This window comes from Thunnus albacares, chromosome 20 (assembly GCF_914725855.1).
Source record: "Thunnus albacares chromosome 20, fThuAlb1.1, whole genome shotgun sequence".
Lineage (NCBI taxonomy): Eukaryota > Metazoa > Chordata > Actinopteri > Scombriformes > Scombridae > Thunnus > Thunnus albacares.
This window is the reverse complement of record NC_058125.1, coordinates 10036872-10051655: the sequence shown is the minus strand read 5'-3', so window position 1 is coordinate 10051655 and position 14784 is coordinate 10036872. Positions and strand designations below refer to the sequence as shown.

Genomic DNA, 14784 nt, shown 5'->3' with positions numbered 1-14784 from the left:
TGTGTCTGTTTGAATATGTCAAATGAATACTGTGCTGGCAAGATTTCCCCTTCAAAACAGCCTCTCTTTTTTGTATTTCCCTCAGTCTTTCATTTTGGTTTTGTCTTTTTTCTCTCATTAGTTCCTCACATCTCATCACCTCTGATGCATCTCTCGCTGATACCATCCGTACCTTCTGTGAAATCATTTTTAGCAGTGCCTTTTCCCTTTGTCATTTGTGAAACACTCAACATGGAAATCCCACTGACTGCTCGCACCTCCTTTCCCTTGTTTTCAGCCTTTCATGTGTACATTTCTTTGTTTGAAGGATTACAGCAGCTCACATTGTCCTGATTGTTGTAGTTCTTTTATCATCAGGATTTGGAACTGAAGAGCGCAGTATGAGTGCAGTGTTTCCTGATATTTGAGACTTCTAGGTCATCAAAACAGACATCTAGACAGACAGACATCTGAGCCGCCCTGCACTTATCATCACAGCTCTGCTGAATTGCACAAATTGGTGACGCAAGACTCGCTGCTCTGTTTTTGTTTGTTTTCTTTCCATATTCGATTTCGCAACTTCTTTGCATGTCCTTGTCCACTCATCCCTATAAAAAAAACGGGTTATTTTAAGCACTGCTCTGGATACTTTAGGGGGAGAGGAAGCAAGTGCTGAGCCCTTTCTCAAGTTTGTTGCTCAGGGACAAATACAAACAGACACAGCTGAGACAAACAAGGGCAAGTCATGTAGACGGCACTTTTGCCCCCTCAGGCATCTGCATTATTGATTTCTACCTTTTCACTCCATGTTGTCAGAAATATCTTCTGTCTGCTGATGGGTACAGATGTTCTGAATTTATTAAATGATGAAATTTTCAACCAAAAGTACATATCTTCACCTCTTTTTGTGCTGCAGAATAAAAACACTCCATGACATATTCATACATTTGTCAGTTTAGTGCCCCTGAGGAACTCTATTAGTAAATGGGTTGCATTTATATATCACTCCTTTCAAGTCTTCCAACCACTCAAAGCACTTTACACTACAAGCCACATTCACCCATTCACACACACATTCATATGCTGATGGCAGAGGTTGCCATGCAAGGTGCCAACCTGCTCATCAAGAGGAGTTTCTAATCATTCACACACATACTCACACACACACACACACACACACACAGATGGCACAGCCTTCGGGAGCAATTTGGGGTTTATTATCTTGCCCAAGGGCACTTTGACATACGGACTGGAGGAGCCAAGGACCAAACCGCTGATCTTCCGATTAGTGGATGACCTGCCCTACCTCCTGAGCTACAGCTGCTTCTATTCGGGCTGTAGTCTGGATTTTTTGCCTTAAAAGTTAGTTTTAAAATAGAATTTCAACAGACCATGTTCAACCTACAAAACATTAAATGGAAAGCTCATTCAGTTGTGAAAAATGGGGCCTCTGCTTGTCTAAAAGTGTTTTTTTTATCATGCATTTAGGTCACAAGGACAACAATAGCTTCTCTTTTTGTTTTTGTAGCTGTGTCCCTCTAAAAAAAACCTTATAGAGAGCACTCACCCTCTTAGCCTGTTTGTGTGTGTGCGTGTGTGTGCGTGTGTGTGTGTGTGTGTGTGTGTGTGTGTGTGTGTGTGTGTGTGTGTGTGTGTGTGTGTGTGTGTGTGTGTGTGTGTGTGTGAAGCATAACAGAAGCTCCTCTACACAATATGGCTAAATGGCAGGTTAAAGCTTCCTTTCACTAATTTTTAACATCAGCAAAGGCTTCTCAGCCTGTTTTCTATTCAGAGAGGGTAAAACACCCTGGAGAGCAACTCCCAGACATTGACGTGCAGTTTTGTTCCACACATACACACCAACACACACACACACACACACCCAAACAGACGACAGATGTTCCAAAATACCACAGTCACAACAGTGCAGATGCAGGCTGGGAAATGCCCTGCGAGATCTTCATTGCCTCAGTATAAAGCCGCTTAGGGCTTTTAGAGCAGACACAGGCAACAAGCACCGATCGTAATTTATACACTGTATGTTTTCACAGGGAAAAAAATCAGAGAGGGAGAGAGAGTAAAAGAAAAGGTGGCCTGTGAACGAGGGGAGGTGTTATTTTCCCTGCATGTTTCCTCATTTTAAGTTGTGCAAGAACTTTTTTTTTTTCTTTTCCAGTGCTGCCTCTTTCTGAACTTCAGCGTGAGAGGGAGAAAGCGAGGGATTCATGTGTGGGAATAGCAGCAGGAAGGAAAGGGCAGTAGGGAATTTTGCCTGGAGCGAAACAGAAGAGGAGAGAGAAAGGAAAAGAGGAGGAGGGAGAGGGGTAGAGAAGATGACAGAGGAGCAAAAAGGATAAAGGTTTGAAGCATGGGATGGGAGGAGTGAAAGTGGACTTTAGTTAATGAGGAGGAGCAGGGAGGAGACGAGAGAAGATGACTGACGGGAGGGAATCTCTTCTCCACGCCTTCTTGGAGAAAACACAGACGAGGAGAGTCACAAACTCTACACACTCACACTCATGGAGGAAGGCAACCAACTTAGAAACATCTACAAATGAATGATAGCTAGACTTGGACCTGCACTGACAAAATATACACACACACATGCATTGCATCAGAGTGGATAAGCCAGCTGGACACGGTTTCATTCAGATCTGCTGTGATAAGAAGTGTACTGTCTCCACCCCTTCCTGCTTCCAAGGATTTCTGCTTTAACCGGTCACAGAGTGTGTGTGCAGGAGAGAGAGAGAGAGAGAGAGAGAGAGAGAGAGAGAGAGAGAGAGAGAGAGTGTGTGTGTGTGTGTGTGTTTTCTGCACTCTCATTGCACTCACTCCCTCAAACTGCTGACCTGTCATTTGATGTTTGTGTACATACCTGCACATACACACCCACAATCCTCTCTCTCTCTCTCTCTCTCTTTCTCTCTCTCTCCCTCTCTCTCTCACACACACACTCCCTCGCTCTCTCGGAGCAGCAGGTCCCTGGAAGCAGCCAAAACTGTCAGTGACTGTTGCTAACACATGCTCCCTCTCAGCTCAGCTCTCTCTTCAGTTGCTGCCAAGGGAGGAGGAGGAGGAGGAGGAGGAGGAGGAGGAGGAGGAGGAGGAGGAGGAGAAGAAGAAGGAGTGAGGCTGGAAGGAGCAGACTGAAACACACAAATAGAAAGAGGAAGAGAGAGAGAGAGAGAGAGAGAGAGAGAGAGATTTGGACCAACCTCTGGCTGCTTACCTCTTGCCTCTGCCTGGCTGACTGTGTGGGAGACTGGAGGCAGCCTACAAGTGATGTCTCACACACTCTGGAGCAGCACATAGTCAGGACTTTGCTGTTTTTATTTTTCCCGTCCCTCTCCCCTCTTCTGTAATGATGAGGAGGGACCGTCTTTTCTTGGCCGCGACCCTCACAGCCATCTTCTCTGCTGACCTCTACTTCATCCTCCTGCCAAAGCTGCGGAGCATGGGGCAAGGATCGGGACACTTTTGCACATGTGGTGACAACAACCTCACCCTCCCCAGGCAGGGTGGCCTCGCCACCCCGCAGCTCTCCAACTGGACCTTTGTGCCGCCCCTGGATGGTGCAACATCTGGACCCACGGATGGGGGCTCGAAGCTGGGGAGGCTGTTTGCTCATCCTCTGTATAACATCCAGACTCCAGTGCTCGGGCCAGAGGAGAAGCTGCTGCAGGCGGAGCAACTGATGGAGTACTATAGGAAGAAGGTGTCACGCTGGGAAAGGTCAGTTTCAGTTTTACAGATGATTTATGATTCATCATTTCCACACCACACACACACACACACACACACACGCACACACACACACACACAAACACACCCTAATTTATAACATAAAACACACTTAAAATACACTTCTCTCACAATAACAGATGTACACCCAGACAATCTTCAATGTTTGCTCTCGGGCAAAAGTGATTTACAAAAAGTCAACAAACCCTTTGAGAGGCATGCGTCATCAAAGTCCAATGTCAAGTGGGCCGGGGCTCACAAACATGTCATTCTGATAGCTTGCGTCTGGAACGCTCTCTTTAAGGTAAACAAGGATTTAAAACTGCTAAAGCCCATCTTAATCTGTGGGAGCTGTAGCTGTCTTGGCTCGTGAGGCTGTCTGTCTATCCCAACACTCCCTCAGAGAGATACAGATTTTTTGGGCTCTCACGGTGGAAAAATAAGAAGAAATATGAGCAATGGATCCCCCCTCTCTTTCTTTCTGCCATATAAATGTGCACAAAACAATGGATAGCCCAAAGGCTTAAGACTTGCAAAATCTTGCAGCATCCAAACCGAGGGGAGCTTTTCAGGGGCTGCTTGAATGAACAGTTAAAGCCAATTATATTTACGTACTGAAAAGGAAAACAGGTTGAAGTTACTTTCCTGATTCACCTGTTTTAAGTGTGTGTGTCTTTCCTGACATTGCATTGAGTGTAACAGGAAATATAAGTGCAACATTTGCTTCCCCTTTTTATCTTCCGCTTGAATCTACTCTGTGACTCCACACTTGTCCATTGTCCTGATTACCCTGAACTGTCACTGTAAGACTGTTGGCTCAATGAGATGACCAATGAAGAAACCCATATTTATATCTCTCTGCTCTTTTTCTGTTAGTACTTTATCCGACCCATGATGAAGTTTTGTTTGGACTGGGAGATGACCGTCCCACTCGGTGCGGTCAGCTCTGGCGATGTGGTGCCCCTCTCACCACAGACTTATTTGTTTTGGTCTCAGATTATTCTTGCTCAGGCTTTAAGTGTAGGAGAGAGGAGAGGCGAGGAGGCTGTGGAAATGTTTCTTATTGTGTTACAACTGTCTTTAAAAACAAAAGAAAGCCCGTAAAATGACTAATAAAATCCTGTATGTGAAGGAGAATTTAGGCCACAGCGGGATATGGGCAAACAAAACAAGCAAAACTTAATAAATGTCTTTTTTTAATGACCTGCTCTAAAGAAAACCTGTTGATTGCACTTTGCCGTCAACTTCTGGCACCAAATCTGTGGTCTTTCCAAAATAAAGAAGTGATTTTAATTTGCCTGCCTAAGATTTCCAAAGCAGCATATTTCTTGTAAATTCTCTCTTTCAGCCAGCTACCTCATTAATTTTAAGCAACATGACATTCACAGCTGAGTTATGATATCACATTGGACTGCGGATAGCTGTCTGTATTCAGCTTCTAAAACTACCCTCTGTTTGACATCTCACTCCTCAGACATATGAAATACTACAGCGAGGCTGCGGCCATTTCCAACGTGACTGTGACTGAACATGAAGTGACCTTTGACCCTGATGCCAGTTGGCTGAAGTTCCACCTGGGAATAAGTCGCTATGCTCTGTACACTCGCAATGACCCTGCTGTCCCACAACTCCTCAAGGACATGCAGGGCATGACAGTTGTCAGTGCAGGTAATGGATGGATGGATGAATGGATGGATGGATGGATAGGGTTTAAAACATCTGTATGTCAGTGTCACATTTAATTGTAATGACCCAGTGTAATTTGGTGTATAGCTAAATGTCTCTAATGTCTTGACAGACAGTGTTTTCTTGTTCAGCTGCAGTGGAAGGATAATAACAAAAAGAGAGAATTTGGCACTAAAAAGACAGTAACTTTGAAAGTTATTGACTTGATTTTACTAATTTGGACAGATGACAGACTCATATTATCTACAAATAAACTTTTAAATACATTTTGCGTGGAAGGAGGGCTTTAGATTCTGTCCCCCATCACTTACAATGAAAGTACATTATGAAGTGATCTTTAGTATGAACAAGAGGAATAATTACAGCAAGAAAAACATGTGCCAACATTCATTAGGACACCTGACTACTGTTTTAAGACCACTTGAAAAATTGTAAACCCCTCTCCTTTAATCTGATAATCATGCTAAATTATGAGCTAACAAACATTTATCTCTTGCAGATTACACTCAAGATGAGAAGGCTCTAAAAGGAGCATGCGATTGTACTCAAGGTATGGTCAATTCACCACTGAATTCAATAAGACTTTTTGGACTTTTTTTTTTTTTTTTTTTTAGGGATTTTGATGTTCTTTATCTCATATCTCATGCTGTATAAGCTCTGCATTTAGTGTACAGCACATAACAGCATGTGTGTTCGATTGCTGACTAGCCCCTTTGTTTGTCTATTTATGTTTCTCTCTCTCTTTTCTGCTGTGCTTGGTGGCACCAACAGAGACAAACACACTGCCGCCTTTGTGATAGTGTGGATTTTGTTTTTTCGTTCGGCACCAAAAATTCAGATTTGTCTTTCTGTATAAGACACTTGCTCTGGGGCGGAAAAAAAACAGGCTTTCGTTGGTGTTCAAAGGGAGAGCTCTTAATTAAATGTTTGATGTCTGCGTGCTCTGAGGGAAGCCAATGTTTTCCAGGCTTCAACCTACACACCAGCCACCACCTACGCTATCATCCCCTACCTCTGAGCGGCACGCAGAGCTGCAAATGTATGGATGGATAATTGAAAAAGTTACCGACAAAGTTACTTTTAATAAATGTTATTGTTGCAACTTCTACTGCCAGATATGTATACAACATCCACGCAGACATATAAACACTAAAAGAAAATTGGATTGCAAAAAAATTCAATTTTTCAGCACCTAAATAATATAATGGTTTTATATTTTCTATTTTACTGCCAACAGTCTCACACACACACACCAGTAAGGTATGTGAAATGAGTAATATGTTTTTGCTAAATCATTGCCTCACAAGCGTCCCTGCACAGTGAGGAGGCCGACCACAGAAATGTCATTCACTCCTGAGAAGAAATGCAACAAAACAATCTCTCCCTCCTTTTTAAATTTGACCTCATATCTCATTATCTCAGTAACCCAACGGTGACGATGTTCATCGGCCACAAAGGCTGTTTGTAGCAGTTTAGTCCTCTTTGATTCATCTCCCCATGAAAAGTAGTGATTGTAAACTTTGTGTGATTGTTAACTATTAATACTCCGGAGTTTCACAGAAAACAGCAGGGAGGCATGTGTGTGGTTAGTCTGGCTTACTGCTGTGATATAATATGCAGCCAGACAGAGAAAAAAGGAACACAAGTTGCTGAGAGAGCAGAGCGCAAGCTGTGTGACCAACTCCCAATTACCCCCAATTTTCACTGGGAACAGGCAGATCTACAATAGAAACTATTCCGAAGTTTGAACTGGCCTCTGAGGATTTAAGATGAAAACCAAACACTGGCTCAGTTACCTGATGCTCAGTCTTTACTTTTGTCAAGTTTGACAAGTTTTTAACTCGTTAAGCAGCAGCATGCAAACACAAAAGTTGACTTGTGTTGTGTTGTGTGATGTAAAGTTTGCCGATCTCCTCTAGTCTCTTCTGTCTCTTTACTCCAGTGGTGAAGCCCAGTGGACACCACCTTAAACTTGCTCTGAAGATGCGCAACTTTGCCAAGGCCATGTTCAAGCCAATGAGGTGAGAACTGAATCCGCATGTGATGAATCACCGCTTTTTTATGTCAGTGCCCAATAGGTAAAGCATACCACTAAAAGTTTCCATCGCACCAATACAAAGAAAATGTGGTTCTTACATTTTAAACATTAAGTCTGTGTTTGAAATAGAACACAACATAAAATGTTACACAACATATTACAATACATTATCTCATGTCACATCCTATGGTAGCGTATGTCAGACTACATCATCTATTATCTCACTACTGATTGTTATAACTGACTACTTGATCACTTTGTATGTTTTGATTGTTTGTGTGTGTGTGTGTGTGTGTGTGTGTGTGTGTGTGTGTGTGTGTGTATGCCAGGCAGCAGAGGGACGATGAGACTCCAGAAGACTTCTTCTACTTTGTTGATTTCCAGAGACACAATGCGGAGATCGCTGCCTTTCACCTGGACAGGTGCAGCCCCCCCCCCACCCTCCCTTGTCACTCATAATGCTCACTATCACTTTCTTGTTTTTCTTGTTTTACTATCAATATACTCCGGTATTTTTAGTGTCGTTTAGTGTCATTTAGTAGGGGTAATTTTAGTTTTGGTTGCACATCTGTCATTTTATTGGTCTCAGTTATGGCTCCGGTTCACACTGGGGTGCTACAAATGTGTTTCTCGTTGAGCATTTTACTTTAAAGACACATGATGCAAATGTTAAACAAAATCATGTAAAAATGAGTTATTAAAGGTTTCTTATGCTGTTTAATATTTGGAAACACAGCAGAATAAGTGCCTTTATTTTAAATGATGAAAGTTGAAAAACACACTAAATCCTTAGTTATCGCCTATAGATCAGACAGTTGAATCACAATGATTCTTGAAATGTATATGGTTAAAAAAAAGACTGATATTACCAAAAACATTTGAATTTATTGTGTCTTAGATGAGCAATGATGAAATGAGCTTGCAATCATAAATATGCAGAGGTAGCATTCTTGCAGTAGAATATCACTGATGAAAAAAAACAACACCAAAAAAACAAAATCCAAAAAAATCCAAAATGGTCTTCAACAAATAAGAATGAAAAAACTCTCCCTCCCTCTGCCAGCAAATAAACCTTTCAGCTTACACAAAGATTGCAACATGTTTGCCCAACCTAGGATTTCCCAACTTGCTGATCACTATAAACCACAGTCTGTGGACACATAGGTTTAGTTGAGGTGATGCACTCTGAAAAACAGTCATCTGAACTAGACAGTATCATTAAGAAGCCACACACAAGGATAAGTCATCGTTTCACCACCCAAGACAGAAAACAACAGCACTGCCACGTCGACAACCGTTATAATGACTAACTCTAACCCTCATGCTGCAAGTACTCATATCTTAAATCTTTGTTAGTGTTTGAAATGCAAGAATCACTCACAGTTTTATTCAGTGAGACAGACATACAGTATATCCCTTCTCTGCTCTCTCCTATTTTTAATTTATGGTGGTGTGTTTTTAATCTGTGGCAGTGTGTCGTCTCTCTCTCGGTTGTGTCTGTGTTGGCTGCCAGGAGCCCGTATCATTATCGCTTGCAATCACTAGTTGGGGAATGCCAACGATTTCAGAAACAGCAATTCAGCTTCCCCCGCTGATTGTCGTTTGATTACTGTTTTCGACACATGACTGAAATATGGCCCTGGGGGTGCTGTAAGCTCTCGATAGTATATATGAACACAGCCAGCTGAATTATATAGCGTGGAGACTGTTAATAGGGTGCATTCATTGATAAGAATCAGTCAGAATGAACCGTGGGCTCCTGTGAAATGAGGTGAGGAGACAAGAGATAAGACTGCTTTCATCTTTAGAGGGTTCACATTACATTTACATTCAGAGTGGAGGCATGAATTGTAAACTTTTCCTTACACTGGAGTCCACAGAGATAATGTTTATCTTCTGAATCTCATCAACCTATTTGTTGTAGGATCCTGGACTTCCGCAGGGTCCCGCCGGTGGCCGGCAGGCTGGTGAACATCACAGCAGAAGTCCTCCAAGTGACCCACAACGAAGACCTACGAGCTGTCTTCTTCACCTCACCAGGTAAAGCACCAGCAGGCCTCTTTTCTTTGTAATGGAATAGTTTGACATTTTGGGCATGGCTGGATTAATCATATATGAGGCCCGGGGGAAAAAGTTTGTTGTTGGGCCCCTATTGACCCCTACTGTAAATGGTAGTACTTTAGAGCTGAAATGATTAGATGATTAATTGATCACTTGATTGACAGATAATTAATTGGCCACAATTTTGTTCACTGAGTGATCTTTAAGTATTTTTAAGGCAAAAATGCCAAAAATTGACAGTTTTCCCATGATAGCAAACTCTACATCTTTGGGTTTTTGACTGTTGGTCAACAAAATAAGTAATGTGAAATTGTTAACTCAGGCTTTAGGAACTAATGATCAGCATTTTGACTATTTTCTTACATGTTACACTAAACAATCAATTGATTATTAAGGAAAATAATTATCAGACCTACTGATAAAAATTGTTGGTTGGAGCCTTACAGAACTCCTATGATGGAATAATAGCACCTTTCCCTCAGTTTTGTGTGTGCAATTTGATAAGACTCAACTTTAATGTTAGACAATGTTAAAACTAGATTTGGACACAGACCAGGGCTACAAGTTGGAAAATGGAGGACTTGTCATAGTTGACATTGTGGATCAGTGGTGCAAATGTGTCACAAATTTGCAATTAATCAAATTATGTAGACCTAAATGACATGGGATAATATGCTTATTTGCATTCTTGCCTATTGAGAGTTAGATGAGGAGATTGATACCACTCTTGTCTGTCTGTTAAAAACAATGCTAACAGTTACAGCCAAGGGACAGTTAGCTTAGCTTAGCTTAGTACAAAGACTGGAAGCAGGGGGAAACATATTAAGTTGTGGTTTTACAGGCAGTTATGTATTGGACTATTTCTTGGCCAGAAGTGGTGACTTCCTGGAGGCTGCCAGGCAACCAGCAGAGACTCCAGGAAGTCACTGCACCCCTCTTTATGCTAAGCTAAGCTAAGCATCTGTTGTTGCTGTGGTTTCATATTTAACAGACAATGTTTTCCCCAAAATGTCAAACTGTTCATTCAACAATTATTTTCCTTTTATCATCTTTGAGAAGTTTTGAAGGTCTATATCAGCTCCAATATTTGTACAATGACGCTGCTAATATTTTGCCAGTATTTTGTAACTCTGTAACCTTCATTCTTTTTCAAAAATGTCTTTATTCCTGGCAAGGGTGAAACAGCAAGGTGACCTGTTTATTCTATATGACAAGATTATGTGGCTAATGTCTGATTTAATAACACTGACAGCTCTACATCTTTGCAAACACAGCATATCAGTATAAAGCCTAGCCCACAGTATCTGTGACTTATTTTGGTGTTTTTCTTGCTGGTGACACAGCATCCAGCTAGAGGGAAAGGCAGAGCTGATCAAAAGGCATGTAATCGCATGTGAACAGGAAGCTCATTTGTATTCCACCATTTTGCTCCGCTTCCCAAACAGCGAACAACACGTGTTTCTTTGCCAAGTGCCTGTACGTGTGCAAGACAGAGTATGCGGTGTGTGGGAGCCCAGACCTGCTGGAGGGCTCACTGTCTGCCTACCTGCCCGGACTCAGCATTGCTCCCCGAATCTCCATCCCCAACCCCTGGATACGTTCCTATACTTTCAGCGGACGAGAGGAGTAAGACCTCAACCTCTGTACACTCCAAAGGAATTACATTTTATTTTATAGTACAGTGTAATTCAGTGGGAAGATCATGTTGTAAGAATGTTGCTGATACTGAAATATGTTCACCAAATAGGTTAGTTAAATGCACAGCATGGTGCAAATTAACTGTTAACTGAGGCCACCAACTGTTGTTGAGACAGTTGGTGGCCTCCATCTCACAAATAACATACCACATTTCCCACAAATCCTTTTGAGTGCTGTGTCAAATTGGATGTTTGTCTCTTTGGTCAAAGGCTTTGTCACATAACAGACTAGGATAAAAGAGTTTTTTTTTTCTTTTTCCTTTTCTGTCTCTGCTACACCATCCACTATTTCTTTAATCTATGGAAGTCAGTTTGCGCCAGATGAACAACCACTTCCTGTTTTGCGAGTTTCTCATGAGATCCACCTCAGTGACAAATAATATAAAATGTTTAAATGTTTAGAGGCAGGGAGAAAATTATTTACAATGGTGCTGTCTTTCAATGTCATCATTCTAGTAATGCCCTAAAAATTTCAAATTAACCATGCAGTTACATACTAATTGTACATAAAGTATCTTTAACCAATGTTATTAGGAAATTGAGGGACAATTTTAGATACTGTTTTCTCACATTGTTACAAATATCTGGTCAAAAATAATATCCAAATACAGTTAACAGTTCCTGGATTAGAGTGTTTGATGTAAATCTTTTATGTTTTATATCTGTTTTAAAGATGGGAAGTGAATCCGTTCTACTGTGACACCATAAAGCAGCTTTATCCCTACAACTCCGGCAACAGGCTCCTCAACATCATAGACATGTCCATCTTCGACTTCCTTATAGGTATTTATTTATTCATTCTAATATATCATCTAGTGTTCACATCATCACCAGACCGTTCACTATCACAACACATATTTTATGTACTTCTTGACCTCTTCTGCAGGCAACATGGACAGGCACCACTATGAAATTTTCACCAAATTCGGGGATGAAGGATTCCTTCTCCACTTGGACAATGCCAGAGGGTGAGACGAAAACTTTGATAAACATTAAAATATTGTGAAATTATGCTTTGTGGTTCCATTTTCTTATCACACATGGCACCACGTCCTTTTTTCAGGTTTGGGAAACACTCTCAAGATGAGATGTCCATCCTTGCTCCACTATCTCAGTGCTGCATGTAAGTATGATGTTATCTTGTGCAGTGTCTGTATTTCTTTGTAGATTTACATTTGAAAGGTCTTATGGTTAAATTTTATATGCACAATTTAAAAAGCTAATTAATCTTTCATAAAAGATTTCATGCTGCCTCTCCTCTTCCTCCTCTTTATCATCCATCCTTCCTTCACTCCCATCCTTTGCTCCCACAGGGTAAAGCGCTCCACTCTACTGAGGCTACAGCTCCTGATTCGACCAGAGTTCAGGCTCAGCGACCTGATGAGGGAGTCCCTGCAAGGAGACCCTTTACAGCCAATCCTGACGGAGCCCCACCTCTTAGCCCTAGACCGCAGGTTACAGAAGGTCCTCCGAGTGGTCCAGCGCTGCATCCGGAGGCTGGGCGAGGACGAGGTGATCACCAGGGACTTTGTCAAATCCACAGCGAGACCTCAGACTGACACAGAGATGAAAAAGGCAAGGTAACAGAGGGTGAAAGGTTCATCGCTGCAGAAGACTTGTGAGCAAACAAGGCCCCGACAGTTTCCATTTAAGGAACAAGCCATAGATGGAAGATGTTGTGTAATCTTCAGAGGAAGTACAGGGGGGCTTGTCAGAGAGCGAAGGAATCTCATTGCGGCGGTTCAGAACATGAATCACTGCAGGCCTCAAATTCCAATCGCCAAGGGAGCTGTACCTTGATTTCCTTTTGTTTCTCTCATAGTCATAAATGCTTTTTATGACTTGGCTCTCAATTTTTTATGTGCACATAGATCAGGGTGTTTAGAGATTTAAATATTTAAATTAAGAACTTTTACAGACTTTTGAGTAATTTGAGACTTGTTTCATTTGGTAAATTAGCTGGGAGAGTGAACACTGATCTGGGAATACAGGAGATTTATTTGCTTTGGAGAGTTTTTAAGGACCTGCAGACATTGATACATGAAGCCATAGAAGTTCTCTTGCTGTCATTCATCAAAATCAGCAGTGAAGTTATTCATGAGAGAGAGCTGTGATGCACTGGATAAGCTGTTTGGACTTTTTCAAATGAATGCTGGTGAATATTGTGACTGTAGAGAGAAAGATTGATGTCCATGTGATGTTATAATTATAAAATAAAGTTATTTTGTGTGATGACAGGGTACAATTTTCAATGTGCAAGCAACAGCAATGTAATCTGGTGTATGTGTGTGAGAAAAGTGCTACCCATTAAACAGCCATTTAGTTTACTCCACCCCATGTTCCAGACTTGTAATCTTTTTCTGTACCATCTGTGTGTTTACAGTTTTTCTCAGTCGCTTTGGTACATTTCTTGAATCATCCTTAACATTTGCAAAACAGGAAGTGCATTTGTACGAACAGCAACACAGAATGGATTACCTGCAAAAGCCTGTAACTTGCTCAAAATCCTTAATGTCAAAAGCAAATATATATTATGTGTGTGTGTATGTATACATATATACTGTTTACATATATACACACACTGTATATATGTACACATGTGTGCTTGTGTGTTACAGTATGTATCTGTATAAAGTCTATTTACTGTAAACTGTAAAATGTAAGTGAAATCCTGTAATATGAATCATTAGAGTAAGTGTACAGTATTACAGTACAGTGCACATTGTTGGATTACATACCTGTTCTGTCTATGAAACGTTTGAATAATTAAGGGCACGGTTGTTCTCCCAACATTTGGCTGCACCCTTAAATCAGCTACAGCCATTGTAAGGCCATGATTGAGAACATCGGCCTCTTCTACCTCTTCCTCTGTTTTGCCTCCCTACCCTTCTCCATGCAGCCTTATTCCTCTTCTTCTTCTTGGCTGTTGACCCTGTTCATTTCCTTGTTGTCAGAAATTGTAACACTGTGTTGTGCTCTGTCTATATATGCTTGCCAATTCAAGAAAACTGGTTGATCTAATGCTTCACACATTCCCCTTCATTAGTGAAAGTCAAGATTCACCTGACAGCAATTCATCAATTCAGGACACATTTACAAAAACAGATAGAAATGTAGAGAAAATATGCTTGACAGATTATGACAACTAGTTCAACCATTTTGCATGTAATGACTTATGCAATGAACTGATGCCTAGATGTTTTGGCGGGTAAAACTATTCAACAAAGAACCAGTTTGATACATTTTGATCAACGTGACACGAGCAACTGATAATGTAGAATTGCTTTTATGATGTGCACAGGTGACTAGATGATGTGGAGGTGGAACAAGCAGTTTTGAGAATTTCAATTCTGATCTGAGAAATGTACTGAAGCCACTGAGAAAAACTATAAGCAGCTCTACACTACTGTCCAATAAAACAGACGGAGACAGACAGCAAACCTAAAGTATCGTATCATACCATGTTAATCATTCTGAACCAAATCAGTTTTCTTCTATCATAAATCAGTTAACGACATGTTTGAGCTTTGGCTTTCTGTTGTTTTCTTTGTTCTCATCCTACAAACCTGAGACGTCCCAGGT

General features: G+C 41.3%; 1 protein-coding gene across 1 annotated transcript; it reads left to right on the top strand.

The window, feature by feature from the left end:
- Positions 1–3125: 3125 nt before the first annotated feature.
- Positions 3126–13538, top strand: fam20a (FAM20A golgi associated secretory pathway pseudokinase). Its single transcript, XM_044338609.1, has 11 exons — positions 3126–3711; positions 5195–5388; positions 5906–5956; positions 7349–7427; positions 7774–7866; positions 9369–9484; positions 10951–11131; positions 11876–11985; positions 12089–12170; positions 12266–12325; positions 12516–13538. The coding sequence occupies exons 1-11, from the start codon at positions 3341–3343 to the stop codon at positions 12784–12786; spliced, it is 1608 nt and encodes a 535-aa protein (XP_044194544.1). The 5' UTR covers positions 3126–3340; the 3' UTR covers positions 12787–13538.
- Positions 13539–14784: the final 1246 nt, after the last annotated feature.

Coding starts and splice junctions, on each gene's coding strand:
- fam20a (XM_044338609.1), top strand. CDS start 3,341: ATGATGAGGAGGGACCGTCTTTTCTTGGCCGCGACCCTCACAGCCATC. Junction 3,712..5,194: donor AAGGTGTCACGCTGGGAAAG/GTCAGTTTCAGT, acceptor CTCACTCCTCAG/ACATATGAAATACTACAGCG. Junction 9,485..10,950: donor TGTCTTCTTCACCTCACCAG/GTAAAGCACCAG, acceptor CTTCCCAAACAG/CGAACAACACGTGTTTCTTT.